Raw genomic sequence first — 12,161 nt, 5'->3', positions numbered from 1 at the left:
GAAACTGCCAGCTGTTAGTTTTAGATTTTGGTTAAGAAGAATTTAAAGAAATTCAAACCAGTCTTCTTTCCCCTTTATCCACAAATCCATTACCCTATAGCTGAAACTACACAGAAATACTGTGACCACTGACATAACACAGATGTGTCTATCAATGTCAACAATCTAGTTTAAAAATTTTTATTGTTCAGGCAGGTGCCTCTAAAGTTAATTAGTAGACAATATTAACTGACACATATGGAAATATAAAAAGTCCTAGTTATGGCTTTCTTAGAAACTTATAAAGAGATCAAGAAAGAAAACATGTAAATTATAAATTACATATTTTTTAAAAGCATCTTATACAGACATAGCACTGTATCTGAAAGGACAAAAAATTTTCACTGTCCTTGAAAATGATGGAATGAACACGTTTGGAGTTTTATGAAGGTGCTTTATGAAGAAAATGAATTTTTAAAGTTATAAGAAACAATCTGAAAGTAAGGACACAGGAGAATTTCTTTTTTTAATTATACGTTACCTTGGAATTGTGGCTAAATATAAGTTGCATACACCTGTATGTTCAAACAGGTATGACAATTCAAGAAGGACCTAACTTAATCTAAACCAGTTATTTCTAACCTATGGGCAAGGAATCATTGGAAGGGCTGCATGGATGTACATATACCAAGCATGGTCTGTAGTCTAAATATTTCTCTCACATAAATAGCCCACTATTTTTAATAGAGACTAGTAATAATAAAATACAAAAGCATTTAAAAGCATAACAGTCTTTTTGCCACTATGCACAACCTCAACTAACAGATACTAAAAGTACAATTACTTGTGTATTGGTTGGTACAGGGTTCCTCATATTCAAAACAGGCCAGGGTTCTTTAAGCTAATATACAAGGTTCCTCTGGCTCTAAAATTCTACACTTTTAAGGATGCTAAGGATTCCTACTCCTATGGTGAATCTTCAGAGCTATAACACCTGCTATGTGCCAAGCATTGGTCTAACTTTTGTTACAAAGATGAATAAGACGGGATCCCAGGCTCAAGCTCAAATTAGTGCAAGAGACAGATACTGGAACAAATAATGTTATACAACCTAAGAAATACTGCAGAAGTACCGTCTCAAGTGCTTTGGGAACACTGTGGTGGTACTATCAATATCATCTGTGGGAGCCTGAGAAGACAATGGTCTATGAATTGGATCTTGAAAGTTGGTTTAAATAAAAAAGGAAGAGTAAGCATTCAAGACAGGTGGTACAACACATACAAAGGCACAGAGTTGTGAAGGTGCTTGCATGTTTGGAGAAACATCCAGCAGTCTGGCATGACTGGGTATTGAAGTATTTGGAGGAGAGGCAAAATAAGACAGAAAAGGTAGAATGGAATGTATTGGAACAGACAGTATAAGGTCCTAAGTGATATGCTTAACAATTAGGACTTAATTCTGTCAGCAATACGGTTATTCAAAAAGCTTAAAGAAAGTATTGATATGAACAGATTTGTATTTCAGAATGGTAACTCTAGGGAAGGATGATGGTGGAGAAATCATCTGGTGAAAGAAAAAGAAATAGCATCGTGTAGTGTAAGTGGAAATACACAGTCAAGGATGAGCCTTAGGTTCCTAGTTTGGACAGCAGGATGGACACCGGTACCATTATCTGAGATGGGATACATAAAAAAGGCAGGAAGAAAACCAAGAAAAGAGTAGGATTCTTCAGAGGGCAGTTTCCAGACAGTATGGTTATCCGTGAAGAGTACCAGGAAAAGAGTAATATTTCTTGGAGGGCAGTTTCAAGAAAGAGGGAATGGTTCTCCATGTCATATGCAAAGAGGTAAATTGAAAACTGAAAAGGACCCCTTTTTGCATCCCTGCCAACCACCCCCCAACCCCGCCCCACAAACGGTGAGCTCCCAGGTGGGTTAGGCAGGAAACAGAGAGGGAAGGTGTGTCCATAGGGTTAGGGCCAAGGCTTTTGATCGAACTTTCCGCACCTCAGTTCCGGAAAGAGGTGCTCAGAGCTGAACAAGGAGAGGAAGTACCGCGCCCAGTAACTGGCAGCCGGTAGTTCAAGAGGTGGTGCAAAGCACCATCGGGGAAGGAAGCTTCCGACTCCCTATGCCCGCTCTGGTCCCTGGATTGATTCCACTTACTCTGGTCTCAATCCCTCGCAGCCGTCAGCTGTGGCGGTTAGGACTCAAGCCTCGGCCAGCGGGGACCTATGCACCCAGGGAAAGAGACTCCTCTTGCCTGTTCAGCTTCTTCAGCGAGCAGACGCAGAACCAAGCAGAGGCAGTGCAGGGGCGGCCTGGGGGAATCAGAGAGGCTCAGCCCCATCACTTGCCAACGGAAAACCTCCGTTCACCGCCTCCGACCAGCGCTCTCAGAGCGCTTCAACCTCGCGAGATTTCCTTCCTCGCGTAACCGTGGGGGCAGAGCCCAGCGATTTTTTTTGAGGCCTCTAGCTGACATGCGCGAGAGGTAGGGGCGGGCCTCCCCACTAATCCACGCTCAAGCTTTCTCTCGGCCTCTCGCAAAGTCTCGCGAATTTTGCTAGGGGAAACGGGCCTGGGTGGAGAGACTGAGAAGGGGAGATCTGGTGGGCGGGCCTTGCGCTTAGGGGACCGTAGCACCGTTAGCCGGTGCTGTGGTTGGTACTTCGCTGTTGGGGAGGCTCTCAGGTCGCCCGGATCAATTTTCCCAATGGGTGACTGGAAAATTAGGGGGTAGAAAATCTTGAGGGTCGGAGGCATTTTTTTTCTTGGCTCCGCCCTCTTCCTGTTAGAGACCTGGGCGTCTGGCCCGCAGAGGGGGAAGGGCAGTTTGGCGGGGCTGCAGAAGAGTGCTTTGCGCACGCGCCAGTCCGAGTGTGTGAGTGTTTGTGTTCACGCGCAGGCGCGCGCTCCTGCATTTAGGAAGCCTGAGAAGGACCGGTGTGTTAGGAGATGAGCGGGGAAAGCATAGTCCCCTGTCTTTGGTACCAGACACTCCTGACTGAGCGCTGACCCTCCCCACCCAGCCAGCAGCCTTTTCCAGAGAGGCTGTGGTGCATAGCCTCTGTTCGTTTTCACTGCAGGACCAGGCACGAAAGTAAGCGAACCTCGATCCTGAGGTCTTCCTTATCCACTCACCTTGTACTCCCCCCCCCCACCCCAGTTTCCAGCAGAGTGTGTCTAGGTTTCTCAAAGAAGAGTTTTGCATGAAGGGGAAATGCATTGGAAAGCAGGAGAAGAAAATAGCTGGATTGTAAAAAGTCGGTTCGTTTTAATGAACACTTCTGTGTTTACCCTGTGCTTTTCGAAGGTGGATTGTCTATTCAGTATAAGATTTTATTAGCGAAGCAAGGGAGTTCTTACAAGAAAAAGTTTCAAAAGTTCCTCCTTCCCACCATGTGATGGTAGCACCTAAGTTTTTCTGTTCTACATGATGAATTACCGTGGTGTTTCAGAAGCTAAGGTGGAGAGTGTGAATTTGAGGTCCTTATCCTAATGCGAAGACCAGATATGCAGTTATCTTAGGAGACGTTTGTTATGTTTTGAGCTTACCTTTTGTTGTCACTCTTTCCAGTTCATTCTTTCTCCCCAATCCTCACCCTTTTTCAGAAGTCTTGAGATTTTTTTGGAGGGAAGCCCCCAAATGCTGACTTATATTACTTTAGGGGTTTATATTTGATTGATGTCAATTAGCAAGGATCATCAAAAGTGTGTTTGAAGGGTGTTTGTCGTTTATTTTGTTTGGTATTATGTAAGGGAAACCAATACGATTATTTGTAAAAATGTTTTCTTCTGGCAAATTTAAGTTCATTCCAAAAGCAAAAAATATCTGCATGTATTGTAATCTGCCTGTGTCTGGTAGAATGACAGGTGAATATGGTGTAGCTCATCCCTTGAATTGTTACTTTCTGGTCATGACCTCGTTAAATCTTGTCCTTTGTTCGATAAATTTGTTTGACTACTGATTATTCATGTTCCCTATCAAATCTTGAGGAAAAGACGCATTCGTTAGCAATAATTTAAGATATTAAATGTTATGTATAAGGTGTTTGGCTAATATATTTTATCCCTTACAGGTTAAAACAAAATGAAGATTTTTTCTGAATCTCATAAAACAGTATTTGTTGTGGATCACTGCCCTTACATGGCAGAATCATGCAGACAGCATGTCGAGTTTGATATGCTGGTGAAGAATAGGACCCAAGGAATCATCCCTTTGGCCCCTATATCTAAATCATTGTGGACTTGCTCAGTAGAATCTTCCATGGAATATTGTAGAATAATGTATGATATATTTCCTTTCAAAAAGCTGGTGAGTGTGAAGTACAAGTAAAATCATGATTTGGGGGATGTACTTGACTGCTTTTTACACTTTTTATGTATGACTTTGCTTTAGATTTGACTTACAACTGTTTATTTACTACTTTAAAAGTGTAGTATATAGAACTCCCCTTTGGGGTTAATATATGTATTTAATTGGGGCCAACAACAATAATAACAGCTAACAATTATGGAGCACTTAACGTGTGCTTCATATTAACTCCTTTAAGTCTTAACAGCAGTCCTATGAGGTAGCTACTGTAATTACTGGGACAGTATTCAAAGTGTATAAAACCAGAATGGAACAGACGCTGACCACTGAGAACTGTTGTCAGCCCAAGCAGAAGGGATGTTGGCTGAAAGCACTTTGTCAGAATGTGTTGGTATGTTCCATCTGAATATCAGCCTTGTTTATTACTGCCTTGTTGGAGACGCAGAAACTGAGGTAGAGAGAAGCAATTTGCCCTGAGTCATGTAGCTAGTTAGAGGAAGAACCAGAATTTGAACTTGGCTGCTTACAATTTTAGTGAAAGTGTCCTAAATTGCTGCAGGATTTGGCCGTATTGTAAAGAATGCTCTTAAGAATGCTAAGGGGAAATTGTTTTTATCAGTAAGAAGAGAAATTGAAGATTGATAGAAACTCCAAGTGTGAAAATTATCTTCAGTTTTCAGAATCCCAACTGTTTTATTTTGGGAAAGTCATTTGGTTAAGCCACAAGTGGATGCTTTGCTTTCTGTCTCAGTTGGAGCAGCATAGGTTGGGACCTAGCCTGTTCATAGACCGGCACAGGCACAACAGTAACAGTAAGGCTGAACACAGAGAGGCTAATATATATTATACATTCAGATATGTTCCAAATTAAAATATAAATTGTTTTAGTCCCTCTGTAAATTGTGTATCATGTAAGGAAAAAAAGTATATATGAGAGGAAGCATAATGTAGTGATTTAGCACACAGGTTTCAGTTCAGGTCCTGGCATCATTAAGCTACCAGCAATGTGACCTTGATCATTTTGCTTCATTTCTCCAAGCCTCAGTTTCTTCCCATGTAAGCATAACTATGATTGTTGTAAGATTTCAATGAGGTAATGTGGGTAAAGTGGCCAGTAAAATATGTTCCTGTCAGGTAAGTCTTAGGAGAAAAGGCTGCTTATCAAACTTACTGGGGAGGCAAAATGAGTATTACATGGATAATAAGAAAAAAGATCATGAATTAGATAATATAGTCCAGGGGAAAGAAGTAATCTCACCCTCCTCCCAAAAGGGAACATAACCCTCATTTGATATATTTTCTAATGTATCCTTACTGTTACCATCTTACCTGATATATTTTGTTTGCATTTTACTTTAAAAATTTTTTTAAAGAAATTTGACAGATACAGTGGAAGAATTAGGATGCTTTTTATTTATTTATTTATTTATTTATTTATGGCTGTGTTGGGTCTTTGCTGTGCACGGGCTTTCTCTAGTTGTGGCAAGCAGGGGCTACTCTTCGTTGCCGTGTGCGAGCTTCTCATTGCGGTGGCTTCTCTTGTTGTGAAGCATGGGCTCTAGGCACGCGGGCTTCAGTAGTTGTGGCACAAAGGCTCAGTAGTTGTGGCACACGGGCTCAGTTGCTCCGCAGCATGTGGGGTCTTTGCGGACCAGGGATCGAACCCTTGTCTCCTGCACTGGCAGGCGGATTCTTAACCACTGCGCCACCAGGGAAGTCCCTTTACTTTAAAATTTAGAATAAAGTGCAAATCCATTCTTTTAGCTTTCAATGCTCTAGGTTATATGGCCACTGCTTGTTTTTCTGACCTTATCTCCTACCTCTCTGACCTTCACCCTTTTGAGGGTGTGCACCTAGAGGTCTTTGCATTTGCTGTTTGCTGTACCTGGAATTCTCTACCTCCAGCTCTTTCCCTGGCTGGTTTCTTTTGGTCATTTTGGATTTCCCTCAATTGCCACTTCTGTAGAGAGCCCTTCTCTGATCACCCAACCTAAAGAAGCTAAACAACTTCTGTTTCATAGCATTTATCACTCTCTGAAATTATGTTGTTCATTTATTTTTGTTTGTATTCTTCCTGCACTACCCTCTGTCTTACCACACCCCGGAACCCCGGCTTTCCTCACATTGTGAGCAACAGAACTGTTGTATTCATCACTGTATTCCCATATCCCTAGTGCTGAGAATAGCACCTGGCCTGTACTAGGCATTCGGTAACTATAAAATGAGTGAATGAATCAATCAGCAAACCAGAGCTAGAGACTGCACTCTCTATTTATGTTTATGTTATATATAATATATTAAAAGGTATTTATAATAAAATAAATGTTTTAAATATGATGTGATTGAGAAGACTTGGAGTTGAATACTAATTATTTCTTTGAACTCTATTAGGTGAATTTCATTGTGAGTGACTCTGGAGCACATGTTTTAAATTCTTGGACTCAAGAAGACCAAAATTTGCAGGAGGTATGCTTAGATTTTGAGCTGTGGCCATTTTTGAAAATTATCTGGACCTGATAATACTTTCTTAAAATATAATTAATTTTTTAAATAGGTATAGTATTTGCACATAGTTTTAAAACACCAACTAATACTAAAAGAAAACCAGCTGTCTGTCTTCCAGTCTTTCCCCACTTTCTAGAAGCAAGCTTTCAACTCTTTAGCTCATCTAGTATTTACTTCATATTTCTAAATAAGATGTTTTTACTGCTATTTACAGAGTTCTCAATTTAAACCTCATTTATCATTACTGTCGATGAGGATTTACCTTTTATACTTCCTCTCACCCATGCCACTCTCACTGCCTTCTTCCCTTCCCTGATTTTCTCAATATTATATCAGAAGTTTTGGTTAATTCAAAATTTCATGTTTACGTTATAATGTCTACCTAAAGTGTTATCCACTGCTAAGCCAAGTGGCATATGCGATTATTTCCTTTGTTTTGTGTTTTATTAAGGTTTTATTGACATATAGTTGACATACAGCACTGTATAAGTTTAAGGTCTACAGCACAATGATTTGACTTCTGTGTTATTTCCTTTGTTGTACAACTTTTTGGTGTTCCTGGAATTTATCATTTCCTTTTTTTCCCCTTTAATATGCTTGGTTTTCTGAGAATCTATTGCTGCTTTTCCTCATGTGTCTGTGAAACTTCTCAATATACTTATCATTAATGTATTAGAATTTTAGTAGTTTGATTTTTTTTCCCCCCTTGAAAAACTTCTTGGAATGCAGTCTTGGGCTGCACTTTGAACTGGTTGCTTTCTACGCCTGGTACACTGCTGTCATCCTCCTTGCTTTTTGTGTGTGTGTGTAATCTCTTGTTTTGGTAAAATATAACTTCCAGAATTCTTGTAACTTACCTTACAGTTTATTGATACTTGAGGTATAAAAATGTCAGATTGGAAATAATTTTCTCCTCAAAATTCTGAGGGCCTTACCCCACTGTTTTATAACTCCCAGTGTTACTGTGAAGTGCAGTATCATTTTTCTTCATAATTTCTCTCTGAAACCTTTTAGAATCTTTTCTTTCCCCCTTTATGTTCTGAAATTTCTCAATGATTGGCCTTGATGTTGGTCCTTTCTCATTCATTGTGCTAGGCTTTATATTCTTCAGGAAAATTTCCCCTGTTGTTTCTTTGATAATGTTCTTGTCTTTGTGTTCTGTGTTTTTCTGGAATCCCTATGAATGGGATGTTGGACCTCCTGGATTAAATTCCTTATTCTTTTTCTCACTGATCCTCCCATTGTTGTTCCTTCTGGGCCTTTTACCTATTTCCTTTTAATCCTTATATGGAACTCTTTATTTGATCTTATTTTTAATTTCCAAGAACTTTTACTTACGCTCTAATTACGTCCATTTTTGTCGTATCCTTTTCTTGTTTTATGGGTGTAATTTTTTAATCCAAAGGTATTAGTTTATTTGAAGTTTTCTTTTGATCTCCTTGTGTTTTCAGTGTTCTTTTCATGTTGAGGCTTTTCTTAAATGCCTACTGATATTTAGCTATGCAACCTTATTTAGGTTAGAAGATCTGCATGAGTAGGTATTGCTGACTGGCCTTCATCGTGATTTATGTAATCTAGTTGTTTTCCCTGGGAGGCCTCCAGATGTCAGAATAGACAGATTGTCCCTCCGAGACTTCTCAGGTTCTCCAGAGAAGATCTTCCACTCTTCCACCTGCATGCTATAAACTTGGTTGTCAGCCTTCTGGGAGCCAGGGGAGAGGGTAGGTTCTACCATCCAGTAGGTGAACTTTCACTCAGTCTTTCTGTTTTTGGTCTAGTACTGTGCTGTCCAATATAGTAGCTACTAGCCATATGTAGCTACTATTAGCTATCAAATAGCTACTATTTAAATTTAAATTAATTAAAATTAAATGCAATAAAAAATCCAGTTTCTCTGTAGCACTAGCCATGTTTCAAACGCTCAGTAGGCCACATGTGGATAGTGGCTACTGTACAGCACAGTTATAGACCTTTTCCATCATCAGAGAAAGTTCTTTTGGGCAGCATTGGTCTAGTGTCTTCCCCTGACACTCCGCTGTGCTTTGTGGTATCCATGCTTGGTACCTCTCTGGTTCATTTCCTCTAAGTACTGTGATTCTGTATCTGGGGGGGTCAGGAAGAGAGAGTCACTTGCATGGGTAGGATGTGAGTAAGATCGGGAGTCAAGTTGTTCCTTATACTGGCTTCAAGTCATTCAGTTTTCAGTATCTTGCCTCATCCTTGCTTTATGTGGTACTTGATGCCTCCAGTTCCTGAACTTCTCCTGGATTCTGAAAGGCATATCATCTTGCCTTTTCCCTCTGTAGGCGCTTAGATTTCAGTTTGTTCAGTCTTGCTAAGTCCATTACCATTCCTCCATCCATTTTCATATATTCTTGCTGACATCTCTTGATTGTTCTCTTGTCTCCTCCTCCATTCTCTTCATCTTTGTGGGTTTATGGGGTTTGTTTTTTTTTTACCCCCTTTGGTGTTTCTTTTTTTAATGCGGTACACGGGCCTCTCACTGTTGGTGGCCTCTCCCGTTGCGGAGCACAGGCTCCGGACGCGCAGGCTCAGCAGCCATGGCTCACGGGCCCAGCCGCTCCGCGGCATGTGGGATCTTCCCAGACTGGGGCACGAACCCGTGTCCCCCGCATCGGCAGGCGGACTCTCAACCACAGCGCCACCAGGGAAGCCCTGGTGTTTGCTTTTTTAAATTAAATTCCTTTACTACAGTTTTAGTGGAGTTTGAGGGAGCAGAAATAGACCCATGCTCAATTCATCAAGTTTATGCTTTTTAAACATGTGTCTAAAGCTATTGAATTCGTGGTAGATTACGTTCTTTTCTGTCCTTTAGGTGGATAGAAGACTTCAGTCTATTAGGTCCTTCACTGATGAATATGAACATGAGAGACAGGCATTAGTGAAATATTTGAATACATTATTTGAACTATCTCATGTTAAAATTTTTCTGTTAATGGATGCCCTTTAGTGGAAATAATGCCATGCAAATGTGTTTTAATGAAAATGTGCTTCTTACGATGTTTGGTCTTAAAATGTTGTGATTAATATTATAATATGTAAACATATCTAACCTTTTTTTCTTTTGAGGTAACTCACTGAAGGGGGACTTTTATTGGCTTGGCTTTGCATTTATATCACTCCAAAATGTTCTTTATTCTTTCATTGCTTGAAAAAATATTAAGGATTCCGTACATTCCCCCTGTACTATCTTTTTGAAATAGCATGTATTCTGCTTTGTTCTTTCAAGAGGTACTGTGAAAGAAGACTGAAGCTTCTCTAGTTGTGTATAAATAAAAATAAGTACAAATTTGAATAGATTTTCGTTACTGCACCTCTGCAGTGCAGTAAGAGGTGTGCATTTAATAATGGGAGCTATACTGATGATACGAGAATTACTGCTTCCTTCTGCTTTCTGAAGGTGAAGGCATATTATATCACATGCATTGCTTTTAGATTATGAACAGAAGGGGAAGCTCCAGGTGTGAAGGCAACTATATAACAAATCCCTAATGTTTAAGATGATATAAAGTAATTGACATTTTGTATAAATTATGTATAATCTTGTCTGTGTAAACACATTTAATGTTTAGCTTTGGTTATCTGTGTCACACCTTTCTCTAGTTATTGTGACTGATCATGAGAAGCAATTGAAGTAGATTGATTGAAGAATGTTTGGGCTGGAAAGATTGTAGACATCTTTTGCTTTGACTCCTTCTTTGTGCAGGTGAAGGAACTGAAGCCCACAGGTGCCAGAGGTAGTTTGACTTGCATACCTGGGTCCAGGACTCTTTCTGTTACAGCACGTGACTCTATCCTCTACATTGTGGATCTTATTACAAAAAATTTATCAGATTTCAGGAGTTTTGGTCTTGTTTTTGTTGGGTAAATTAAAGTTTGAAAGTATCATACTAATGTGGCACAGGTTCTATTATTAGTTTCACTTTCAGATTAGGAAAAAAGCTAGGAGAGATAAACCAGGATCACACAATATTAAAAGTCAGAGCCAGCATTTCAGTCCATAGTTACCTGACTCCAGAAGTTAAGCTTTCTGCTGCTTTCCCAGGACCACAACACCCCTGTCCTAAAAAGCTTTTTATTTTTTCTCCTATGTACCAGGGACTTTTTATAGTCCTATATATATAGTATTTTTTCTTTCATTTTTGATCACTTTTTATGAATAGGTAATACCTATGTAGTTTAAAAATAAATTTTACGTATATACTTGCATGTATACATATGTGTGTGTGTGTAAGTAAAAGCTAAGCCTTGAAAAATTTCCCATTCATCCCTGTTCCAGTTAGTGGTGTGCTAGAGCCTGGTTATACCAACTTGGAAGAGCTGAGTGTGTGCATCTCCTATCAACTTTACATTCAGTGAAAGCTTGAAAGTAGCGATCATGGGAGTACTTAACCATAGATATTGGCAAACACTACAAATTAGGTTTTTTTTTTCCCTTTGGAGAGCTGGTTTACCAGCACATCACTATTTATCCCCACCACTATTAGTTTTTAATGGGTCCTTCCAGCGTATCTTTATGCATATATAAATCAAAGTCCTCACACTTTGTTCTTTTTTAAGAGTGTTTTAGCTATTCTGTATCCCTTGTAATTCCATATGAATTTTAGAATCACCTTATCAATTTCTATCAATACAAAGAAGTCAGCTGGGATTCTGACAGGGATTATGTTTAATCTGTAGTTCAGTTTGGGTAATGTTGTCATCTTAACAATAATAAGTATTCCAGTCCATGAACATAGGATGTTTTCTATTCATTTAGATCTTTAATTTCTTTCAACAGTATTTCATAGTTCTCAGAGTATAAAATCTGCATTTCCTTTGTTAAATTTATTCCTAAGCATTTTATTCTTTTTGGTGCTATTATAAATGGAATTGTTTTCTTAATTTCATTTTTGGCTTGTTCTTTGCAAATGTACAGCAATACAATTGGTTTTTGTCTGTTGATCATGTATCCTGCAACCTTGCTTAACTTGCTTATTATTTCTAAAAAATTTCTAATGGATTCCTTAGGATTTTCTACATACAAGATCATGTCATCTGCAACATAGAGATAGTTTTACTTCTTCCTTTCCAATCTGAATTCCTTTTATTTCTTTTTCTTTCCTAATGCTTGGGCTAGAAGCTCTAGTATAGTATTGAATTGAAGTGGTGAGAGTGGATATCCTCTGTTTCTGATCTTAGAGGGAACACATCTAGTTTTCACTATTAAGCATGATATTATGTATAGGTTTTTCATAGGTGCCTTATATCTGCTTGAGGAAGTTCCCTTCTGTTTCTAGTTTGAGTGTTTTTTATCATGAAAGGGTTTTAGATTTTTGTCAAATGCTTTTTCTGTATT

At 39.2% G+C, this 12,161-nt stretch overlaps 2 protein-coding genes across 4 annotated transcripts in view; one reads left to right on the top strand and one right to left on the bottom strand.

Annotated features, from left to right (window-relative positions):
* Positions 1-2,369, bottom strand: part of FGFR1OP2 (FGFR1 oncogene partner 2) — a 32,773-nt gene extending 30,404 nt beyond the window's left edge. For both annotated transcript variants that reach the window (XM_029206540.1, XM_029206541.1), the window contains exon 1: positions 2,146-2,369. The gene's annotated coding sequence lies outside the window, so the exon portion shown is untranslated. The remainder of the gene's footprint in view (positions 1-2,145) is intronic.
* Positions 2,370-2,872: 503 nt separating this feature from the next.
* Positions 2,873-12,161, top strand: part of INTS13 (integrator complex subunit 13) — a 32,276-nt gene continuing 22,987 nt past the window's right edge. The window contains exons 1-3 of one of the 2 annotated variants that reach the window (XM_029204126.1): positions 2,873-3,082; positions 4,062-4,297; positions 6,689-6,763. In XM_029204126.1, coding sequence (XP_029059959.1) covers positions 4,073-4,297; positions 6,689-6,763 — 300 coding nt within the window. In that variant the 5' untranslated portion in view covers positions 2,873-3,082; positions 4,062-4,072. The remainder of the gene's footprint in view (positions 3,083-4,061; positions 4,298-6,688; positions 6,764-12,161) is intronic. The other variant, XM_029204127.1, reaches the window with a different exon arrangement.

This window comes from Monodon monoceros, unplaced genomic scaffold (genome assembly GCF_005190385.1).
Source record: "Monodon monoceros isolate NGI ecotype Baffin Bay Population unplaced genomic scaffold, NGI_Narwhal_1 Super_Scaffold_6, whole genome shotgun sequence".
Taxonomy (NCBI): domain Eukaryota; kingdom Metazoa; phylum Chordata; class Mammalia; order Artiodactyla; family Monodontidae; genus Monodon; species Monodon monoceros.
Note: the sequence above shows the minus strand (reverse complement) of the source record. Positions and strands in the feature narration are given on the sequence as shown.